Here is a 17,684-nt window from a genome sequence, read left to right as displayed (position 1 = left end):
TAAGGAACATGAGACTTTTTCAGATAGATAAAGGCAAATATTGCAAACTACACAAAAGGCAGCCGCTAAAGCGTTTAAGTTTCAAAATAGAACAAACAAAACAGACTACTAAATTGTCAATTCCACTTAGAAACAAAATATTAATTCTAAAAATAAATCTTAGTTTGTTTTACAGAAGAACAGACAAAACTGACTAACTTTTGTCAATATCAAATAAACTGAGAACTAAAAGGAAATTCTCAATCTCTCCTTGTTGTATAGCTGAGCTTTTCAAACAGTTTTAACAGTTACTTTAGTCTGACAAAAGCCGAATGACGAATTAGCGCTTCCAGTCAGAGACTGAGGCTACGTCCACACGTACACGGGTATTTTTGAAAACTGAGATTTTCTGTTTTCGTTTTAAAAAATAATCCCGTCCACACATAAAGGCAGAAATGAAGGAAAACGCTGCTATGAACATGCCAAAGCAGCAGGTGGCGCTAGATTCCTAGCCGTGCCGAAATGCTGGCCAATCAGAAGTCTAGAAGCCTCGGTGGGAAAAAGTAAACAAAGCTGGGGCACAGAAGCAGAACCGAGTCGTATGTGTGGACGGACAGTAACTGTGTGTATATGTAAGCATTTAAACACTGCAGAGAGTAGAATTAACAGTATTGTAGAAATTCATTTCACCGAAACAATAACGTGGCGCACAGTGTGACGCATGCACCAGTTTATTGTATTTCCAGACTTGCTTTCGGCACAATTTACAGTGCACGCTACTCTATTTTTTGTCAGACTTGAAATAGCCGAAATACCTTCACACTACGGAACTTCTTTAGCTCTTCCGTTCGACAATCTCTCCGGCATTGGAACCATCATCTGTTTTCTCTTCGGTCACGCTCGGTTGATTTTTCTAGTCGGCACACTCATTTCCTCCATTACCCGCTGGCTGCTTCCCAAACAAACACACGTGCGGCTTGGCACTTGTGCTATACGGTAACAAGTCACGCGACGTGACGCTGCGGCTGTGATTGGTTCGGCTCCGCGCTACTTAATTTGGATTGGCTGACTTTTTTTTTTTTTTTTTTTTGAGGACAAGAGCGGCGAGGTCTATCGCGATAGCTTAATTTCTCTATCGAGTAAAAGTTATATCGCGATACATATCGTTATTGTTCTATCGCCCAGCTCTAGTGGAGGGACAGTAACTGTGTGTATATGTAAGCATTTAAACACTGCAGAGAGTAGAATTAACAGTAACAGTATTGTAGAAATTCATTTCACCGAAACAATAACGTGGCGCACAGTGTGACGCATGCACCAGTTTATTGTATTTCCAGACTTGCTTTCGGCACAATTTACAGTGCACGCTACTCTGTTTTTTGTCAGACTTGAAATAGCCGAAATACCTTCAAACTACGGAACTTCTATGGCTCTTCCGTTCGACAATCTCTCCGGCGTTGGAACCATCATCTGTTTTCTCTTCGGTCACGCTCGGTTGATTTTTCTAGTCGGCACACTCATTTCCTCCATTACCAGCTGGCTGCTTCCCAAACAAACACACGTGCGGCTTGGCACTTGTGCTGTACGTAACAAGTCACGCGACGTGACGCTGCGGCTGTGATTGGTTCGGCTCCGCGCTACTTAGTTTGGATTGGCTGACCTTTTTTTTTTTTTTTTTTTTTTTTAAGAGGACAAGAGCGGCGAGGTCTATCGCGATAGCTTAATTTCTCTATCGAGTAAAAGTTATATCGCGATACATATCGTTATCGTTCTATCGCCCAGCTCTATTTCCATGTAAATGTTAAAATTTTTTTCCAAGAAGTAACTCATTCATCCTCTGATGCACACTCTGGGTATTAAACCATCATGGGACACGCAGAAACACCGAAACACTACCACTCCACCTCCACTGCCAACTCAGTACATCTAAACATTTTCTTTCATGTTTCAAATCTTCTCAGTACACTCAGCCTTCCACAATGTGTGGTTTACTTCTGCACACAACACAGAGACTGTCTTTAACATTACACTTTTAACTCTTTTAGGTGCACACAAAAAAACAGACCTACCAAATGATTGTGAAGTTTTCAAGTTTTCAAATCCTAATCATCAGGTCATTATTTTATTTTTGTCCCTTTTTTTGCAGCTGTAAAGAAACCTTTCAGTTTTGCTTATTAAACTACTTGTTTTACCACACGTGAGAACCACAGAGCAGAAGCCTCAGCAGTGAGTCTGTTCTTCCAGTGAGGCATTAATAGGAGGAGTCAGTGGAGCTGACGTTCCCCCAAATCAGACTTTTCCCTTTCTAAGAGTAGACTGAAACAAGCAGGAGGATCTCCTAGACAGGATAACAACTCCATGTGTAAACTGGTAGAAGCAAATCCACCGCTGCTTTGTCTTTCGGAAAATCATTTCTGAATGCATATGATCGCATCAAGACTGCAGAGAGAGACAGTAACTGATGAAAAACAGAGAACTAACTTAATTTTATGTTACTGCATGTCAGTCTTTTACCTGTCCCAGTGCTTATCACATATTATGCAAATTTACCTTGTGGGCTTACATGCGCTGATAGGCTACAATCAATACTAGGCCTGCAGAGCGAGCACGCTGTCACATCAAGTGAAACAATGAAGAATCTAACTGTCCCTGGTGAATATAGTAGTACATGCCACGTCGAATCAAAGAGGCTCCCTTACATTGCCCACATTGCAGCATCAGACTATAAATGTAAACCTACTGTAAGAAACTCAAAGGAACGGCAACATTTCGGTTTTGTATAAGTTTGGTTGAGCTCACAGCCTGGAAACTGTAAAGTTACAAAGCCTGCTTGAATATTTCATGTAAACATGTGGTTGGTGTGAGAAAGTTCAAGTTGCTCTGGTATGCATTTCTCCAGTTAAACATTCGGACAACCTGTCTTGGCTGGCGCTGTTTGTATCTTGAGCCTGATAATCTGGTGCTGTGCTGTAAGGGAAAGTCAGCTAAACTTTCTTGCCTTTTACGTAGCCTACAGGCCCTGAATGGAGTATGCGAGGTGAGAAATAGCAGCCTCGCATTGCCCCGAAATAGAGCGTTTTGTTTCAGATAACAAAGTTAGAACAGGAGTGGAAGAGAATTAGATAACAGCTAAAGAGAAAAAGGAGTGAGAAACCAGGGAGACAGGCAAGGCATGCATGCAAGTGTGTAACTGAGTTCGGGCTGGATTAGGCCTGCTTGTTATGGATAAGGAAAGGCAAAGGGACAAGGAATCAGTAGTGGGGAGAGATGAGGAGAAACTGCAAAGCATGCCACGTTAGATGGGTACAGTAGGAGATCTGCAAAGGATCAGTCAGCAGTAAGAGAGAGAGGGAGGGAGGTGTCTTTGGTAGTGAGGGAGAAGCCAAAAGAGCTTAGTTAAGGAGCTTAGTTGAGGTAGGTTAGCTCTGAGGATGGGCTGTAACAAGAAAGATGGGAAAGGGGGCCAGTGTTAAATCCATCTACTGTAACATTAGCATTTCTCCCATCTCCACCCTCTCTCAGTCCCTCTGGTTGTGTGTCTTTCATTCCCCCCATCTAGGCATTTTCCAGGTAGACTCCGTGTTCGTCCAATCTCACACCGTACTGCCCTTTGATTTACTTCGCAGCGTGGTCAATGTGACAGTGTTACGGCGCATTTAACAGATACAAGTCACATACAGCACTTTGGGAAACAAGCGCCTCTTCTTTTTTTCAACTTTGGTTTCACTTGAAATGATGGGATTGATAAGTAAACATGAAAACTCGCATGCTGTTTCAATGTTTACTAAAAGAAAGGAGGAAGGGGAATGACATTCGGCTCACGTGGGCAAACAAAAACTAGAGACGCCGCAGAAACCAAACTCTTGTTTTTAAAAGATGTCTCCGTTAACACATGTAGCAATGGAAAGCAATGCTCTCATTTACCCTCTAACTGCGTTATGCCACTCACGTATCTCTCACTCAGAATCTTGCTGTGCTAAAAGTAACACGCAGCCCAGACAAAAGTGCCCTCAGCTAAATACACGAAATGACTTGACATTCGTTCTCTTCTTGCACACTCGGGCCTTATTTTGATAACAGAGGACAAAGTGTCTTCATCTCTGCAGAACAATCTTTTGGGTAGAAGCAACAAAAGTCTGTGGAAAACTATAACACTGTTCAATTAGTTTTGTGAGGGGAGACACATAATGAGATGGTAATGTGTGAACACAAAGAACAGAAAGGCCTTTGGTCTTCGAAAATCTTTGGAGTTGCTGCTAAAAAGACATCTTTTTGCAGTATGGATCTATAACAATTGCATAAGGAGAGAGAGAGAGAAAAAATGAGATAAGACAAATTGCCCTCTGGCAGACTGGTGAAGGTGACTTGAAGGAGTTGCTCCATTTTTATACAAACTTCCTCCTCCAGCTCCTACCGGCCTAATGCACAACAGTTAGCAAAGAGACGCTTGCTTCAAAGTGCTGCTCACACTGTAGGTCTCTGCTGTCCTCCTACAGCCACTAAAAGGAATTGTGCCACTTTCATGCCAACTAGAGGGCCCTTCCTAATTCTCCGTTTGACCTACTGGGTTTGGAAAGGAACATCGGTCAATTTTGTTTCAGAGGAGCTGCCCCTTCTCCCCGCTACCACCACCCCGCTCCCCACCACCCTCCAACCCCACTCAGGGCAGCAGTGGCGCCAGCTCGATGAAAAAAATGATAAGTTGGGTTTTCCACGGCTAGAGAACGAGGACTCACATGGTATCCCTATGGAGCAGCATAGTGGGGAAATAGAAAGTACAACAAAACATTATACAAACACACGCACACGCATGCACACGCACACACACACACACACAACCTTCATGTGCATGCTAAAGTGCACCCATCCATAGTAACAGACGTAGACATACAGACACAAATCTACCCATCTGGACACATTATTCTGAGGCTAAATGATTAATAGCATGCCCTGCTCATGTGTTTGTGCATTTTTAAACCAAACCACACTCTAGAGATTCTGTGCCTCTCAACTCCTTATTCATTTAAGTTCAGAAATCCAAACTAAACCCATGTAGTTTGTTTTTTTTCCTCTACTAGCATTTGACTTGAATGAAATGACTCCTTCCTTTTATGAGGTGCTAAAGACTGAATGATGGCAAAAATGTGACATATAGCCAATTATAATAGAGAGACTTTGTGCAACTTAACTTTATGGAGACGTCATCATGTGCAAATTTAATGTTGTGTTTTTTCAACCAATGCATGAAGCGCTTTCAGTGCTCAGGTAGAGTAGAAAAGCGCTATGTAGGAACCAGTCTATTTATCATTGGGTTGAGGTTATCTCATGCCTGTGACACCTCACTGGCCTCCCTCTGTGCTCCAGAGGAGCTGGTGTGAAAGTTTTTGAGTTTTAAATCCACCAGCCATGAAGATCCCAAGGTAAGGGCGTGTAAAGGGGGGTGGTTAGTGACAGGTTAACATGTGGGTAGTTAGGGGGCAGGGGTACGGGAGGGGGAGGGGAGGTACTTAATAAAAGCAGGCAAGATGAGCTGCAGCAATAAAAGAAAGACCTTCCTCTGACGGGATGTTTAGCTTTTGTGGTGTAGCACGTGTAGACTAAAATATTGGGTTTGACAAGAACTGCTGCTATAGATTTTCCCACTCTCCAGCCATGCAACTCGAGTCCCCCTTCCACACCATCTATGCAAAAATGAATTTAAAAACATCAAAGCTGGCATTAATGTCTCATTTCCCTATGCAAATGCACAAACGAGAAAGAAAAAGAGAGCCTCTCATTTCTCCCTGCCTCTTTCATTTTCAGCGAGAATCATTGGTGCCCCCTTGAGACGAAGCCCGTTGCGCAGTTTTGGTGAGAAAAACGGGTTAGGGGATCCTGGGGGCTGCTCTGCATTATCAAAACAAACCATTCAGCAAACAAACAATTAAACACTCATGAATTATGGACAAGCCATCTAAAATAGCAATAAAAACAAGGAGTGGGAAGTCGTGGAGCAAGTGCTGAGCTAATGAAACGTGTGCAAGGGTGTTTTTAAACGGCCGGGCAGTGGTGTAGTATGTGGGCGTATTAGCGTATGCCTTCCTGCACACGTGTACGACATCGATATGTAACCTATTCTGATGATTCCACATATTTCAGGGAAAGGACAGAGAGCACGGAAACGCGTGGGAACAAAAGCGATAAGTGAAGGAAGAGAAGACGTCTAATAATCCACAAAGTGCAATTGTGCATCAGCCATTTTGGTTTGTGCCCAGCAACAACATCCATTATTCACAGCCCTGTATTTACCTCTCACAGACACGCACAGTCCATGCAGCAATGATCCAGGAGGATATACTGAACACCAGCAGAACAGTTCCTGGACAGATGGTCATGAGGGTCTTCATGACAAAGCGTGTGTTGAAGTTAATCTTGTTGAGGGCGCCAATGCTGCGGGACGAAGCGTCCGTGAACAGCTTGCTGTGGAGTAACATGACTCTGCCAATCAGGTAGAGTCTCAGGAACATGGGGATGGAGAGGATGATGTCCACATCCGCGTCGGCCACCGACGGCGTGTAGGTAAAAGCCAGCCGCGCTGTCCATGTGAAGACATACTGGCCCGGGATGGGGTGAATGGCACACACCAGTAGTTCCAGCACGATGAAGAAGATTCGCTCATACGTCATGGCTATCCTCCAATCATCCGCACCATTGTCGACCATAAACAGCTGAAGGAAAAGACAGACTGAGGTCAGTTTGGATAAAGTTAGAATTTCCTTCCACACTCAACTTCTTTTCCTTCTACACATCTTTAATACATTTTCAACCACATGGACCTTTGAATGAGGCCTCATAGTATTGGTGTGTTTGTAGATGATCCATAAGACATGGATGCTGCTCATGATGGCCAATACTTGATCTACAAATATCAGCCATAGCATTAAAAACACCTGCCAAAACTTGTGTAGATCAAAAATGTCAGTATACTGGGATGGTGGGAGATGGTGATGGTGAGTTCCTCTGGGCTTGTCTATGAGAAATCCAACATTTCTCAAGCAGAAGATCATCATTGTTATTCTTCTTTCTTTCTTCTTTTTTTTAATTTGGCTGATCTTTGTAAATCAAGCTAGCAGACAAGAGTAGCATAGGTGTCTTATGTTTTGATTTATAAACAACACACCTCTAAGACTCAAATAAGCTAAGGGCAAATACATAATAAATATACGGAGCATGAGATGTATGGCAGTAGTTCTAGTTATCCCAGGAAAACTTTACAGAAACTCAAATACAATAAAACAGAAAACAACTGTATAGATTCATCAAGACTACTGTTTGCAAATAAATAATACAGTGTTTCTGGACAACAACTTAAGAGTCATTTAAGAGTGATTTTTTTCCACCCCACTGGAAAACCTAAATTGTGCAATAAACCTTTAAGCATAATTTTTACAAAAGTTGTGAGAAAGTTTAATAAACACAACATTTTCAAGAAAAAAAAACAATTGAAATCGGTCAATTGTTTTGTGGTTTGAGGTTTAAAGGGTTAACGGCTTTAATTTAAGATAGGTTTTTCTCTACAGTGGCAACAAAACATGCAGCCTAATACTGCTGCAGAGGTTCCTGTGAATATGCTGCACATGTAGGTTACTCTTCTTTGCTTCTGGCCAGGTCCTTACTGTTTTGGGTCATTTTCTTTCTTTAGAAAGACAAAGTAGTCCATCTCCCATTGTTACCTGTTGCCCTTTTTTCTCCACCATCCTCTTAGCAATATAAAATACTAATTGTCGCACTCAGGATAGCATTAATGATGCATCAGAGTTTACAGTGACATAGTTTTCCTACACTGCCTTTGTACAGACAGCGGGGTTTGTAGGAAATGTCAATATTTAGTGATGTCAGTTTTGTTTGTGTAAACTATTTAGTAACAATTTATAATCACAATCATTAATAGAGCAAAAACTAATCATTTTATTTATGGAATTTTATTGATTTGAATCAAAACAGACAATTGCAAACACTTAATACTGACTATTCCACCTATAAACATCTATAAAAATGTCATTTTATCAAATGTTTACAATACTTACTTAACTGGCTGTAGTTTAAAGCTTAAATTGGAGATTGCTGTGGTCCTGTTTCTCTCCTGTTTAGTTTTGTTTCCACTTGTCTACATTTTCTGTGAATGATTTTGGAGTGAGACCTCTCACGATTTCTACATGCGTATCACAGGACCAACACTACGTGACATCCTGTATGAATCTGAGCCATCAGAGGCTCTGACAACAGCAATATTTCACACCCTGAGACTGAGGCTCAGTGAAAGGTAATAATAAAAATTAAATGAAAAACTTTATCACAAAATCACAATGACTCTTTGCAGTCACTAACTAATATAAGATATTTCATAAACAGTATGAAATAAGTATTGTCTCTTATCAGTTATACACCACATGTACAGTACTCATTACTTTACATTTTGCTACAAACATAGGTGCAGCGATTTATTAAAATGTGTGCAAATGTACATGGAAATACAGCACACAGTTTGTACACTTCCAACAAGCTTTAAAGTCAATATTTGGTATCAACACCTTTATTCTTCATCACAGCCTAAACTCTCTCAGGCAGCTTTCTTTTAATTTCTTGAAGTAGTCTCCAGGAATAGTTCTCTACGCTTCTTGAAAGACATTCAAAGCCCATCTTTGGAGGTTTCTGCCTTTTGTTCCGTTCCCTGTGAAAATGATCCCACACTGCTTCAATAATGTTAAGGCCCGGGCTCAGGGGAGGCCAATCCATGACTGATAGTGTTAAACTGTGTGCTTTTCTATTCAGGTTTATTTTTTACAGCACTGGCAGTGTTTGAGGTCACTGTCATGCTGAAAAATTAGCTGTTGTCAATCAAATGCTTCCAGATGGACTGGTGACTCAAAGTCTGACTGTACATTGTACAAACCATGACAGAGCCTCCACCTTGTTTTACAGTTAGCTGTAGACACTCACATTATACCTCTCTCCTGATATCCCACATACATAATGATGGAAATTTAACCAGTTCAGATTTGGCTTTTTCTTTTTTCTTAAGGTCATAGTTTTCAGGTACTTTTAATGTATGCACAACATGTTGAAAGTTAACATCTCACTGGGAATCGCTTAGTTGGTGCCAAAATACACTGTCAAACTGTATCTTTGGGACAGGCTTACAAAAGAAATAAAAAAAAACTTCAGGTCAGCTACAAAGACAAAAAATTACAAGAAAGTCCAGCTCCTTAGAAGCAAAATTACACGGGTTGGGGGGGTAAAGTGGTTACAATCAAGCACTTTTTACAGTTCAACATTTTTTTAAGCTTCAAAAGTTTATCTTTGGGTGGGTGCTTTAAGGTTACACTGAGCTGTCTGCTTCAATTTCAGTTAAAGAGAAAAAAAGACTAAGTGATTTGTATTTAGCGTAGTTTTGCCAGTAGAAATTGAATTCCCAACGGACTTTTTAAAATCAGGTTTTATAATATTTAACTTCTGCCACACTGATCTCAAAAGGTAAATGAATAAACAAAGGTTACTTTTTCTGCAGTGCACTCACCTGGATTTCCCGGGCATGGTACATTATTATAAGACCAAGCAATATAACAGTGGAAAGGCTGATAAGGCATTTCAGTGCAAATGAGTATGAAGATTCCTAGGGTGAGAAACAAAAAGGACATGAGAGACAAAATTAGAAATAGCCACCAAAATTAAAACCATTCTCTTAATATGTGCAAACATCATAGAGTATCATATATAGGAGTACAACATTACAGTCAAAGAGTGTTCACCATTACACAACTCATATTTTCTAGGTTTAATAATAAGATATATACATGTCATTTTAACCTCTATGGTATAGCTATATGTATACAGATAACACTACACAACTGCATCTATACATAGCACCCTCAAACACACACTAACACATATACACACACACGCTACTTATTAGCTGAAGCTCAACAAGAGCCCACATAATGGGGTTTCACGAACAGCGCAGTCAGGATGTTGCTAAACAATACAGCTGCAGGTGGAGGTGTAGCCTGATATTATCTATGGACACCATTTCCCACCATCTAAACTACCAATTAATCAAAGCCCAGCACTAACAGGGGGACTTTCCACTTAATGGTAGGTGCAGAAAAGGCAAGGATGGTATTAGCAGGGGGCCAGCACAATGAGCACTGCTGATGATAAATAGGCCGGCTGGATGCTCACGCAGGAAAGCTCTTTGTATGTGTGTACGCGTTTGTACATGGGGGCCGTAGATCTAGAAAATGAGAACCTGTGCTACTCAAATCCTCCCCCAACCCTCTATGTTGGTAAAATGCCAACTGATAAATCAATTTAACAACCATGGTGTAAAAATGCTGCTCTGCAGCAGGCTAATGATCATAGTGTTGTTATTACAATAACAACACTGACGACAAACGATTAAAAAAACCAAGTGGAAATATCATTCATAATTGCCAGTGAGATGACAGTCCTTGCTTCTCAATATATGTTGTCCTTTGGTGGTCCATATTACAGAATTATTTTTAGCCATCAACTAGATTGCTTTGCCCCTCAGGTTGGCGACATGTTCTCAAGACATTCTAATGTCTGAAATTGTTTTGAAAGTCCCTGATGAAATAATACAGAGTAAACCAATTAATCCACGTGCCAGAGGTTCAAGGATTTTTAAGTCCCAGTGCTCACTGCCTCTTTACATGTTCCCTCCTTCAGGGCTCAGAAAACCTTTGCTGAGCCGCGAGCGTCTGCTCCATGACGGGACGTGAGATGGAAAAATGGACCAGCCACAGCACATGCTACCTGTCTGATGTGGGAAGGCTGCGGTGCTGCTCAGAGACATTAGGTCATTTCCATTTCAGCTGAGGTCAGTATGATGAATGGACTGAACAAAACTCAGTAACAGTCACAGACAAATCTATTGACTTTCTTAAAACCCCATAAATCATCCTATAGATTACCCCACCAACTTACTATATTTTAGAGCCACAAACCCTTCCTCACACACATATGAAAGAAAGAACACAATTAAAATGCACACACAGACACAAACAGGCAAAAACAAAATCGATCCCTTTTTTAAAGGGAAAAATTGATGCTTTTTAAATAATTTCAGTATGTCATTCACAAAATATTGAAAAACTTCTAATTGCCCATAATGATTACCATGACAGTTAGCACACTCCAATCCTGCACACATAAAGTAAAAATACCCATTAAGACAAGCACATCATATGAATAATTAATGATTCATTATGCATTTTCAGCTTTAAAATTTTCACAAATGCATGCTGCATTCCTCTCTTTCTGCTGACAGTGAAAAAAAGTCTTGTTCAGAAAGTGGTTTATTTACTATAAGCTCATTTATGACTGACTGTAAAAGATCAACAAAGAAAAAGCAGTAGCCCCTTAAACCAGAATTACTTCTAAGGCCAGTAAGGGACAAGTCCACTGTTTGTAGAAAGAAGTCAAATTGACCTAAAAAAAAAAGTACAAGAAAAATATTTTTTGAACTAGAACTTTGTTGAGCACTTTCTTAAGAGTTTAAATCAACATTTTGTACACGAGGATTAAAAAAAAGGACAATAAAGCAGGATGTGCGATCATATGAGCATGCAGCATCCTCAGATTATGTGACCAGATAATACCAACATTCTGCAAACTGCAAAAGTGCTCGTTTTGTTTTAGTAATGTAGGCAACATATATGCCAAAGCTGCAATTCTTATAGAACTGACAGGGGGCCTTCCAATGTCCTTGTCTCACAGAGAGTATGAGTCGGGTTTGGAAGTACTTTGCATTTGAGGAGAATGACCGAGAGGTGATAGGTTAAGTGATTTACAAAAGCAACATGCAAACGAGCCTTTTCCACTTTAGTGAAGCTCTTAAAAGACTCACATCCACATTTTTTCAAAGAATTCAAGTCAGTTAAGTATTAGATCATATTAACAACCTCCAAAAGGTCATTCTCTTTATGTTATCCTGGAGATCAGTTGTGACACACGTTTGCAGTTGCTAATGTTATGTGAATGTTCAAGCTAATGTAATGTAACAAACGTTATACCTCATAGTAAACTTTAGCAGGCCACTCAGCAATCATCCTAACATCTCAGTCTGTGCCTGTCAGCAACATAATGTTAAGATTTTCTGCTCTGTACTTTTGTTGCTTTTATTAACAGAAATGTCATTGTTGTAATGTTCAAGTGGTTTTTTTTGTGTTTTTTTTAAATAAAGAAGTTTAAATAAGTGGGATGGCTCTGTAGTGGTGTACAGATTTGCTTGGCATACTAAAGGTCAGTAGCTCACTGCCAGTCGGAGAAACCTGGGGGCTTTTTGTCCCCTTGGGGTTGTGTCAGGAAGAGTGCTTTGTGTTTAGGTGCATGGTAGTATGAAACTAGTATTATGGCATCCATTCATCAGGTTTTCAGTCAGATTAATTCCTCGCTTGTGACAGCTCAAAACTCAAGGCTTGAGAACAGTCAACAGACCGTGCACTTTTCAAACACTAGCTCTTCTATTCTACTTTGTTTTTACTGACTCCAGAGAAGAAAGAAAACAGCTCTGTGACCTATCATATCGCTGCAGTGTCAGCTTCACAGTAAAAAATAATGTGGTGGGACTTGTGCCGCACTAAGTGAAGGATATTCTTCCCCCATATATGACACACTAGGGTTGACTGTTTGACACTGATGGACAATGACAGGCCAAGGGGTGGTAGCTTGGTCACAACAGTGACCCTGAAAACCCACTGCCTCGCCAGTGTCCTCGTTCAAGAGTCCCTCTTGTCTCTAGAGTGTGCTGCGTCATTGCCACTCCTACAAACTGATGCAGTTTGAAAAAGCTGGAACTTCATTCCCACCTTTTATTCTCACTTGCCGACCTCTTCATTTCTATGTGTCTTTATCTCTCTTTGTATGAATCTTTATGGCTCTTGATGTCCGCTTTGCTCCACTATCCCAGTTTCCTTCTGCCAATAATAGCAATAGCAATGGAATCAGTCCTTTGGGTACGTGCCAATATAATGCCAATAACTAAAACTTTTAAGTAGTGACAAAAATAGACCTACCAGCAAAAAAAACCCCCAAAAAGACAAAACAAGTTCCAAAAAGACAATATCTTTTAATAGAATAAATAGTCTATTAGTCATTGTGCAGATCACATGACACTTCTTTTTACTTCTATTGGAGCAATACTCCCAGTTGCTTTGTTGCATACTGTACGTCAGTGTCTGTGCTAATAATCACTCTTCATGAAACTGACAGCTGCCAACCCCACACAACTCAAACATAACAATAGAAGTGACAACACACAGGGCTCCCACTCATGCATCACACACACACACACACAGACGCACGCACGCACAACCTACCTTAGTGTAAACCCCCCATGACAGTTCCGTCTCTGTCACCATGACAACAATCCCAAACATCCCAAAGATTAGAGCGTAATCGCTTAACCGTTTCCGCTTCTCAAACAACGCCCTCCGGTGGCCGAGCTTGTAGCCAATGTCCCTGTTCTTCTTCTGGGGTGCCCGCCCACTGCCCCGCCCACTGCCCTCCCTGACCAAGCTCTCGTTGGATGCCTTGCTGGGGTCTTCGCCGCCGTTGCCCTTGGACACCACCACCTCCAGGCCAGAGCTGTGCAGCGTCTGCAAGGGTTGCGTCTCCGAGTCGAGCTCCGCGAGGTTGCGGCGCGACGAGGACGCCAGGCTGCCCACTAGTGGTCTCACCACTCCGCCATTGTACTTGCAGGTGTTCATGGCTATCTGAGGGAGTCGGCCACAGCTCTCAGAGAGGGAGGGCTTGGATCCAGCATGGCTCAGCTTCTTCTGCTCAGTATTGGCCTGTGAACAGGAAGCAAAGGAATTAGCACAATACTACCACAACTTTATAAAAAATAATAATAATAATAATTAAAGGTGTAAAAACCGACAGCAGGTTGAAGAGACGCACAGGTTTAGACTTTAAATAGAGCATTGATGTGGGAGTTACATCACTGCAGCTCTGGAGAGGGCACGGAGACGAGAGGATCTTGCAAAACAATATTGGTTATAAAAGGAGACAAATTTAGTGCTTAGCAGGACATGTGTCCAAGCGTACAGCATGAATCAAAATAGCAATAGTTCTGGTTTCAAAGCCCCACATATGGAGGGTTTTTCCTTGAGTAACAAACTGATAGCTTCTAACCAAGTTACAGCTCTTCATTAAGAACAGCCTGTTTTTGTGAGTAGTAAAAGCAGGATTTTTCCTGTTAAACATTTGGTGCCCTGTTTTTGTGGAGGTTTTCCCACAAAAAGAGCTCCCCTTCAAGAAATGCCATCCAAACTGCATGGCTCAAAAATAAATTAATAATGGATGAAAGGGGTTTTGATGTATAAATAAAACCATATAACCAATATTGGACCCTACAAAGTGCAGAAAATTGAATCTTTGCGCAGCACAAATTTAGATATAAATGATTAATGCACAGCATGGCCCTTTTTCCTGTCAGACAAACATTTTTCCCCTGCAGAGATGAGCAGCTAGCTGCCCAAAAGAGGAGAAGAAGAAGAAGAAGAAGAAAAAAATAACACGGATCTCCTTGATTCAGGTGTCCCAGCTTCTCACTAATTTAACAAAACAGTATAAAGTGTTTATTGCTTTTCATGTCTGTTGAAGGCACAGCAAGCTTACAGGAAAGCTGAAGAACAAAGGATGACACAAGCATCCTTGTGAAAATATTAAGTTTTCACCACTGAAAACAGTATATTCTTCATTATAAGGGGGATGGGGACTCATTTTTTTCTCTTTCGTTTTAAAATCACCTTCTAACCCGATGCTATGAGATGTGCCTCCAATGAGATGTGCCTCCTCTTTTACTGAGTCCTATATCACTTCTGCTGTTCTTGGTAGATAGGAATGAGTTTCTGCCCCGGCAACGCAGACAGAAAATGTTCAATCCATGCAGAGACTATAGAGCAGTCACCCCAGAAGCATCTATCTGCCGGTCTATCCCTTGCCCTTCAGAGACTTGGGCCGATTATCATAATGGGTTATGAAAACTTCACATGGAACAGTGCTTTTTCCGAAACAAGTCAGGGGTGTGCGATAGCACTGCTGGCCCTTTTTTATCAGCCCTGACAAAGCATGCCTAATGCCTTTAAATGTGCTGGTGGGAATACAGAAGGGCAGCCCTAATGGAAATTTACTAACTCTGGGCCTGTGATGCTATCATCTTGCACATATTGTGGCTCCATGAGAACAGGACTAAAGGTTAAGGATAAGTGCAGCCCATAGTGTTTCTAATCCCCTTTCCTGTATTAAATTGCTTTTTAATCTGTGCCATTAGGACCTCTGTACACTTGTGAAGACTGAAGTGAGTGAACTTTACGTTTGAATGACAGGAAAGACTGCAGAATTAGATGCTGATATGGCAGTCCTACCAAAGATGATGGAAGAGGATATAATAAGAACAGGAGGAGCTGAATTTTCCTAATCTAACTTTTCCCGCAGAAGCTTCTTGGATAAAAGGGTCTTGTGAATGAATTTAAATTAATTCTAACAGTTTGCATCTTATTGACATCGAGGATTAGAATCCCCAAATATGGATTTATTTCAGTGTCAAGTAAAGTTTGAAAAGATTTCACACAAATTATGCCTTCCTCTGGCTTCCTCTGCTTCAGGAAACCCTTGAAGCAGTCAACATAACCCAATACAAAAGGCATCTCAAAACAGTAATTTTTTAAATATAAATTTCAAATGATTACTCATTATAGCCCATCAGAAATCCAGTATCTCAAATTATTATTAGTACACACAGAACATCCCAAGCCAGACAGCCAGTGGATTCAATGCTATGCTATGTTGCACTTTATCTGGAAATCAAGGTCCTGGAGTTTAGTGGAAGATTAAAGTAAATATCCAGGGTATTTTAAAACCCAGTGTAAAGTTTCTGCAGTCTGATGATGTTGAAGGCCATGTTGTCTGCTGGCAGTTGGTCCACTGTGTTTTATCCAGGCCAAAGTCAACACAGCCGCTCAACCAGGAGGTTTTAGAGCATGTCATGCTTCCATCCAAAGACAAGTTTCATGGAGAAGCAGAAAGGGACTTTTTCCACAATACTCTAAATTCTTGAGACACAAATGTCAAAAAATATCACCGGTCGTGAATCAAAGATATGTACAGACTGCGTCAGAAGAGAAACAGCAGAGCTGAATCATCCCGCAAAATACAGCTGGATCGATCTCAACCATAAGCAGTCTGTATTTAGAAAGCCATTTTATTAAATTCTAATAAATATTTCAAAAGTCATTACCAATGCATCAATAAAGTCCTTTTACTAGCATTAAGATCCAAAGCAGAAAAGCCTGTCTTTCCTTTAAATGCTTGGGATTGTCATAGTAACTGGTGAGCAACTGCAAAATATCCTTATTCCTTTGGTTTTAAATGTTATTAACATGATGTCACTCATTCTCAAGAGATAATTTCCAACTTTTGTGTGGGAGGTAAATAACACTGAAGTTTCACTTCTTGCTGATCCCGTGTTATTTTTAGTCTCAGTCAAACTTCCTGAGATGCTTGATATGCAAATATGGATGGCAAACTATAAAAGCTGACAAAAAAATTATATCACAGAGACTTACTGAAGACCACTACTTCAAGCATCGCTTGTGGATTTCTGTGAGAATGTACAGTAAAAAGGTCGTCCAACACAGAGGTATTCTGACTCAAGCGTTTCGCATGTATAAGATGGCTTTTTTCCTGACAGTCATCCTTGTGTTTTGAGTGAGTCTGTAAATCAGTGTGTGTTAGTATGCTTACTTCAATAGACTAAACCAGGGGTAGGCAACCTTTCTGATGGTGAGTGCCATTTAAAATTTCCTCAGAAGTCAGTGTGCCATATGATTGCTTTAGCAATAAATTTAATAACGCTCTATATGAACAGTTACACAATATATAGGACCACTTTATAGAATTATATTTGTTTGCAGATGTTGGCAGCTATCAGCGAATAGTTATCAGCTGTTTTGAAACAAAAAAAGACTTTTTATCCATAACAGCAAATGAACTGTACAACAGAAAATGCAAATGCTATTTGTGGTCTCCTCACAACAATGATAAGAAAAATAAACTAAGCCAATATGGCATGTCTGTTAATACAGAGACACACATGTATGATCTCTGGTCTCCCACTCAGAGACACAGGTCTCCGAGTGTCCAGCATTCAGACGGCTACCTGAGGACACTCATGTGAGAGAAAATCTGCTCACACAGATATGTAGAGCCAAATACTGTCAATAAGGCCTCTGCAATGTTCTGAAGACAGTTAAACTTGTCAGGTAGTGATGTCCAGCAGGTGAAAATGCAAGCTATGGATTCCAGCTGCTTCGATGTTGCATTAACTGACATTAACTCAGCCAGTTAATGCGAGACAAATCCAGCTGCTCATTAAAGATTTCTGGTTTGATCAGAAAATAAAACATTGGTCCATACACCTGAAAGTCCCAATTTGCGATGTGCACCGCTGGCGGGGCCATTTATTTTTTGATGCACCCTCTCAGATTAATTCACTGCGTGTCGTGCCCAGGGCTGGACTGGGACAAAAAAAAACAGCCCGGGAAATTTTGACTAGAGACCAGACCACCAGGTATTAAAGCCATAAAGCCTTTGAATGAAAACAGACGCTGCTGTGACAGTGATGTACAGTCTTGTCGGTATAT

The 17,684-nt window shown here is 40.8% G+C and overlaps 1 protein-coding gene across 5 annotated transcripts in view; it reads right to left on the bottom strand.

Moving 5' to 3' along the window:
* The window catches only part of kcnn1a (potassium intermediate/small conductance calcium-activated channel, subfamily N, member 1a), a 66,097-nt gene that overhangs the window by 18,830 nt on the left and 29,583 nt on the right, over positions 1-17,684 (bottom strand). For 4 of the 5 annotated variants that reach the window (XM_026148662.1, XM_026148663.1, XM_026148664.1 and 1 more), the window contains exons 2-4: positions 13,356-13,829; positions 9,536-9,631; positions 6,268-6,686 (exon numbers count right to left, since the gene is read on the bottom strand). In XM_026148662.1, coding sequence (XP_026004447.1) covers positions 6,268-6,686; positions 9,536-9,631; positions 13,356-13,829 — 989 coding nt within the window. Of the gene's footprint in view, positions 1-6,267; positions 6,687-9,535; positions 9,632-13,355; positions 13,830-13,938; positions 14,315-17,684 lie in introns of those variants that run through there. The other variant, XM_026148665.1, reaches the window with a different exon arrangement.

Source organism: Astatotilapia calliptera, chromosome 18 (assembly GCF_900246225.1).
Source record: "Astatotilapia calliptera chromosome 18, fAstCal1.2, whole genome shotgun sequence".
In the NCBI taxonomy this organism is placed as follows: domain Eukaryota; kingdom Metazoa; phylum Chordata; class Actinopteri; order Cichliformes; family Cichlidae; genus Astatotilapia; species Astatotilapia calliptera.
This window is presented reverse-complemented; position numbering and strand designations above follow the sequence as displayed.